This window comes from Brienomyrus brachyistius, chromosome 8 (assembly GCF_023856365.1).
Source record: "Brienomyrus brachyistius isolate T26 chromosome 8, BBRACH_0.4, whole genome shotgun sequence".
In the NCBI taxonomy this organism is placed as follows: domain Eukaryota; kingdom Metazoa; phylum Chordata; class Actinopteri; order Osteoglossiformes; family Mormyridae; genus Brienomyrus; species Brienomyrus brachyistius.
The window spans coordinates 5,336,687-5,343,381 of record NC_064540.1 but is presented as its reverse complement, the minus strand read 5'-3'; the positions used below and the strand labels follow the sequence as shown (position 1 = coordinate 5,343,381).

Here is a 6,695-nt window from a genome sequence, read left to right as displayed (position 1 = left end):
AAACATCATTACTTTGGACACAGCTCCCTAAGTGAACGTCGGAGTCCTGACAAGCAACGGAACGAGATGACAGCACTTTAAAGTAAAGTGAAACGACACGATGGGGAAACTGCTAGGGGATATTATACCCAATACTGTGGACGCTTTGCTTGATTTTTCAAGAAAGAATTAGTAGCCGTATGATCTATCCGTCAGCATTACATACACATCAGCTGTTCTGCATTGAAGCTGCAGATTGCCGTGGTCGGTCGACCTGGTGGCGACTTTTTCCGAGTCAGTGATATTCAAATTGCCATGCTCGTGTCGGCCACTAGGGGTTACATAAAGAGCCCAGGTACATACGCACTTTCGGAAACCTGACGAAGTCATTTCAGCGAAAATCGTAGGCGTTTGTTCCGCTTCCATCGCTCATGTTATGCTGACTCTATAAATAAAATGGCACCTTAATTGAAATGAAAAGAAAAATCAAAATATTGTCCAAACGGTCAAACCGAAATCCACAACTAATAGCCGCCATCATTATTGTACTTATGTGCTTATTATTGTACTTCTGATAAAACTCCGTGTTTGTGATGGAAATTGCACTGCTTTTAGTAAGATCGAAGAAAATGGATCAGGAAAAAGAAAACGGGATCCAGATGAAAATGATAGAGCGTATCTAAAATTGCATTATGGTAATTTTATCCATATTTTTCGTGACTTGAATGTTTCGGCGGCGTTTTAAATATTGACTAAAGGTATTTTAATGTCCTGCCTTTGGTGGTTAAATGGCTTCTAGTAACTTTATATTGGACGAAAATTAAAGAAAAACAGAGACAACTTTTGACAAGTGAGAGGACCTGGACTATTTGTTAAGGGTAAACTATTAGGACCGCGTCTTTTTCGTCTGCCCTGGAAAGTAATATTTGCCCGGACCTCCGAAACGGCGTGGGAAAAGGCACTAAGCGGATAGTGGGCCGGTATCTTTGGACTTTGGAAGGCAGATTAAAAAAGCTCGAAGCCGAGCACCGGAACTCGGAAAGACTAAATCGAGTTTAAGATGCTCTCAGTCTGCTGCGCGCTTCTCTTCTCTGCGCTCATCCAGGGCGGAATTGGTAAGTGTAGAGAAGCCGTACGAGGAGGGAAACTATACTGAAAGCTTTACGTTCCGAAGTACTGCTGAAATGTTTATTTCCATTTTTGGTTTTGGCACTATTGCTCTGGGACGATAATATTGTATTCCGATTCAGGTGTTACGCTTAATTAATTTCGTATTGCATGGTAACATTTTATAGCAAGGTAATATAAAGATAAGTATGATTAATAAGTATACTTTCGCAGCTATAGGATATTAATATAAATATACAATAAACTACATTGAATTATAACAGGGTGGTTCGTTAGACTTGCTGTTTCAGTAACTGCATAGACACTATTAACGTGGAAAGTCACTGCTAAATTATAATTTGATTTAAACTGAATATGAAGGCAGCGTTCACGGCACATTTTTGATGACCCGGGATGGTGCCCTGCGATCGGTTGGCGTCTCGCGACCCTGAATTAGACAAGCGGCTATAAAAGATGGATGGATAATTTATACAGCTTGAGAACATCGCATGAAGGAGGTATTAAGGTCATGCATTTCAAAGTGTTCAAGCCTACCAGACGCCGCAAATAAACTACCCCCTGTGATTACAGAAGAAATCGGTTATACGTCTGTGGAAGACCTCATGAAGTTATTCATTGAAGTGGTTATTGTTCTAATAGAACCAACTTAGCCTTGTTTCTCGATACTGAAGCGTTTTAAAGAAGGATGAGGAAAAAATTGTATGCATGAGTTCAGGTCTTATAATTTGATTTTTTGTGGTAACCCTTCTTGCAGGATCCCGCTGCAGGAACCACACTTGTAGCGCCCTTGTAGGGAATCTAGCGATTGGCAGACAGTTGACCACCCTCAGCAGCTGCTGTGGAAACAGATCCTCGCTGCCCTGCCTTGCTCCGCACTGCCACTCTCTGCCATCACACCTGGGGGAGCTACTGGAGCAGCAGTTCCAGCTGGACCTGGAGACGCAGTTCACCCTGACCCACGTGGTGGCGGTTTTTCGCTCGCCCTGCCCCTTGGCCATGGTCCTGGAGCGGTCGCGTGACTTCACCCTGTCCTGGGAGCCACTCAAATTCTTTTCCAGTAGTTGCGGGCAGATGTTCGGCCTCCCTGATGACGTCAGGACCCCGGGTGCCCTGTGCACCTCCCGCTACTCCAGTAGCAGAGAGGTCAGGACTGGGTGACAATACTCAGTGTGACCAAAGGTGGGATTATAGAAGCATGCTGACAGTTTTTTTTGTGTCCTCAGGTTATCTTTCGGGCCCTCAGTCCCGGAGACAGCCTGAGGGACCCCTATAGCCCCGAGGCCCTTGCCCGGCTCACGCTCACCAATCTGAGAATCCGGCTCCTCAAGGAGCAGTCCTGTCCCACCCCTGTTTCCTGGCAAAGCAGCCCCCCTGACACAGATTCACCGCCCTCTCCTGTCTACGGTCTGCTAGCTGGGGGCACCTGCCTCTGTCATGGGCATGCAGGACGGTGCCAACCGTTTGCGGCACAGCTGGGCATGCGACCTCATGGTGGCATGGTGCGTAGAGTTTGTGTTTGCTGTGTATCGTGAGTGTCATGTTTTGCGCAAGCATGCATGCTCCAAGTGAGCATGCTTTTGTTTAACATGTGCGTGACGATCATTGGATAAATATGTGCATGTAGCGCATTACTGCTGGATGCAGCGGAATGTGACAGCGTGCTGCGTCCTGGGGGCAGGTGCAGGGCCGGTGCGTGTGTGCACACCACACAGCGGGAGAGCACTGCGAGAGATGCGCCCCCCTCTTCAACGACCGGCCCTGGAGACCTGCCAACGGTAGTAGCGGGGCGCCCCACCCCTGCAAGAGTGAGTGCCCCTGAAGTTGGGACCCACCAGGTGTCACGGCACAGATATGAGGCCACAGCATCCTGATCTCCTAAGAATATCCATCCTGTTCTGCTGAACGCTTTAATCTCTATTTTGGATGCGCTGATTTGCTTATAGACTTAACAGAGCAACTTAAATGGCTAAAACATTTAAGCTGAATAGTCACAGCCAGTTACAGAAGTACAAGCTGGTCACATCCTGGTATTTTTCCCCATTTGTTAAAATCCAGCACCTTGCAAATGTGAACTTATGTTATCTGCTAAATAACATAACATTAACTGTGAAACTCTGGCATCCGTTCCAGAGACATCCTGTCATATACCATATACTTGCCATAATGCACTATCAGCAAATACTTTTGACAGGTATTGTACTTCCCTGGTTAGGGTCTGCATGGACGCACATATATTGACATTGTTGCCTATCCCATTTCCCTTTTCCCCTTGCTGACATTCTCCTTCCGCCAGGGTGCGAGTGTCACGGCCATGCCGACAGCTGCCGCTTCTCCCAGTGGATGTGGCAGACCACAGGGGGGGTCAGTGGAGGAGTCTGTGACGGCTGCCGTCACAACACAGACGGCAGCAGGTGCCAGCGCTGTCGCCTGGGTTACCGGCGCCGGCACGGCAGACCCATGAGCTCGCCGCACGCCTGCATGCGTAAGAGCATGATGGGTGATGGGTGGATCGATTGTGACGCCATCGAAAGCCGGGAAGCGCCTCTTCTCACGATCCCTAATCATTCTGGTATTTTGGCTCTTTTTCCCGCAGAATGCTGGTGTGACTCTGTTGGCTCGGTGCCGGTGCAGGGCAGGGCTGAGGGTCGCTGGTGTCACCCCCGCAGCGGGCACTGTCACTGCAAGCTGGGGGTTGGCGGTCGAACCTGCAGCCACTGCCTCCCAGGCTACTGGGGCTTCGGGCCCAACGGCTGTACGAGGTGCTCTTGCCCCCAGAACTGCGACTCCATCACGGGACACTGCCAAGACAGGTGAACCCTACCGCTCCTCCCTCTCTGCCTCCTTAGTTGGTAGCCACACCCACATTTGCTAATTACTGGTCTAGGTCATGATGTCATAGAATATTTTCGATCAGGCTGGTCAAATATAATCCGAGTACCAGTGAATGCTTTACGAGCCTCTCTCTGAAGCCTGCCTTTACCCTGAGAAACAGAAATCACTATGAGGCCTACAATATTCCCATTGGTGGAAGGATCCCCGGCGATGCAGGCGGCCTGACCAATGAAAAGGGAAGGGCGTGGTCAGAGGAGCTCACTATCTCAGCTATTCATTACACAGGTGATTAGATGGAGGTCAGCCTGAGGTATATTGGTTTCGTATATTTATCTCCTGAAATCCTGGCAAACAAATTATATCACAGCCTGAACCAGGTATAGCAGACAGGTGGTTCTATGGGTCAGTGACACCAACATCTATTACAGCGAAATGCAACTGCAAGGAGAAAATTCTGAAAAGCATCTCTGATCTCTGCAAGAAAAAGTATGCCTACGGTAAGAATAATTGGGGCACAGATTTCACACGTATCGTGATACCTTCTGGAATGTTGCCATCAAAGGGGATGTGTGAGAGGGTTAGTGAGGATTGGGTTGGGCTTTATTCACTACACATATGCCGAAATGTTCCGGTCATGTGACCAATCTGTGTAGCCTGACATCTGTCCCGATAACATCCGAGATATTGGCTATTGACTTGTATATATAGAATAAGAGTACATGCAGCATGGCAGCACACAGTCCGATCCCACCTACTGTGCCTTCGTGTGACAGCCATCAAGGCCAGCGTGCTGTCGGCTCATGACCAAGGGAGCCACGTGGAGGTGGAGGTGAAGGTCCGCAAGGTGCTGCGTTCGGGACGCGTGTCCCTGTCCCAGGGCACCCACAGCCTGTTCCCCCTGTCATGGACGACCCTGGGCTGCACCTGTCCCATCCTCAATCCAGGTATCACACTTAGCTTCACAGTACACACTGCGTGCAAACCACAGACACTTTAATGTAATAAGGGCAGAGGGGACGACAGAACCATTTTTAATGGTTTCCATATACTTTAAGACATCTTACCTTTTCCTTCCTATTTGCCAAATTCATAGTCTGCCACAGTAAATAATGCTATAAAACTAAAGATCAGAGGATCCACAACCCTAACGCTCCATTGTCCGGCTGATTTGGCATTATTTAGCTCAGCAAAGGGGTTTTCACATCATGGTGGCCTTCAAATCTTCAGAAACTGTCCCTAGTTTCTGTTTTACTGAAGACCATGGTGAGTATAGGGCAGTAACTCTAGGTAGGTACTTACCTCCAGCTGGGATGCTGATTGGCAGCGCTGGCTGGGGATCACCGTCATTAGCTTTGGGTGAACTGTATGCTCAGTGCTGACTGGGGATCACCGTCATTAGCTTTGGGCAAATAGTATGCTCAGTGCTGGCTGGGGATCACCGTCATTAGCTTTGGGTGAATAGTATGCTCGGTGCTGGCTGGGGATCACCGTCATTAGCTTTGGGTGAATAGTATGCTCAGTGCTGACTGGGGATCACCGTCATTAGCTTTGGGTGAATAGTATGCTCGGTGCTGGCTGGGGATCACCGTCATTAGCTTTGGGTGAATAGTATGCTCAGTGCTGGCACTCTCGCATCGTGTGCGACCTCATGGGCCTTGGGAGTGACCGTGTTAAGTGATTCCTCATACCTGCCTGCACAGGTCCCCACCTGTCTCTCTCGCTGAGTCCATATTACTCACACAAGAACGTTACACAAGGTTTGCCTGTAGAGCCGTCACTGCTCAGGTGAACAGCCTGACACTTTCCATCAAGTCAGTGAACCATCAAAAAAAAAAAAGACTCCAAGCTCACTTTTTGCTCATCGTCCGGCTTAGGGGTGGAGTACCTGCTAGCTGGGCCGGAGGAGGTGGAGTCGGGGCGGCTGCTGGTGACCACTCAGAGCATGGTGCTCCCCTGGACGGCCAAGGTGGCAGAGCAGGTAGCGGAGACATTGGAGCAAGGCTGCCCCTGACACAGCCGTCGTTACAGCCACGCCCACTCGTACCTCAGGACATAAACCAGGTACAGGGGAGTGGGTATTGCTGGCAGCTGAACTAGCTGTACAACAAAACCACCGTGTTCAGAGGAAACTCCAGGTCTGGAGGAAGCTCTCCACGTTTCCAGGTGAATAGACAGCGCCCCGACAAAAATCCACAGCGAGTGGAGAAATCTTGCTTTGGAAGCCCACCTGGGAAGCATTAAGACAGTCAGTCTACGGTTATATCTCATTGGACATCAGGACAGTGATTGACAGCCTACGGCCATCCCACTGATTGGAGGATTCAATGCATGATGCCTCCCATTACTATAAACTGGATTTTTTTTTTGTTTGCTTCAACCAGCTGCAAGCCAGCCTAGATGCAGAGAAGTATCTTCTGTAGAGATCGTACACATCATTTAGGGAATAACAACAAACAGTAAAATTGCCACTTCAAGGCACCTTTTAGAGACAGAAAGCATTGTCTGCTCTTTGTTGCATATACACTTCATATTTGAATGCATCGATAAATGTCAAATTCTCTGTTATCCTCATTTGTGCAAATGCTATGGAAAACACACAGAAACACGGGACAGACTAATGAAAATGGTTCAAAGCGAATGGTTTTGCCCATAGTTTGATTAAAAAAAAAGCACATCTACACCTTTCTTCTGTTCAGATTCTCCAAATTCAGAACCTTGGATATTTGGGTTAATTCACCAACGAGGAAGTAAATGGC

At 48.4% G+C, this 6,695-nt stretch overlaps 1 protein-coding gene across 2 annotated transcripts; it reads left to right on the top strand.

The window, feature by feature from the left end:
• Window positions 1–327: 327 nt before the first annotated feature.
• si:dkey-202e22.2 (netrin-4) lies at window positions 328–6,617 on the top strand. Of its 2 annotated transcripts, XM_049022662.1 has the most exons (10): window positions 328–1,094; window positions 1,862–2,250; window positions 2,331–2,606; window positions 2,786–2,912; window positions 3,401–3,589; window positions 3,701–3,917; window positions 4,100–4,224; window positions 4,368–4,436; window positions 4,713–4,883; window positions 5,814–6,617. In XM_049022662.1, the coding sequence occupies exons 1-10, from the start codon at window positions 1,040–1,042 to the stop codon at window positions 5,948–5,950; spliced, it is 1,755 nt and encodes a 584-aa protein (XP_048878619.1). In that variant the 5' UTR covers window positions 328–1,039; the 3' UTR covers window positions 5,951–6,617. The 2 variants fall into 2 exon arrangements, with proteins under 2 accessions (XP_048878619.1, XP_048878618.1); XM_049022661.1 differs by having other exon boundaries at window positions 3,401–3,917.
• Window positions 6,618–6,695: the final 78 nt, after the last annotated feature.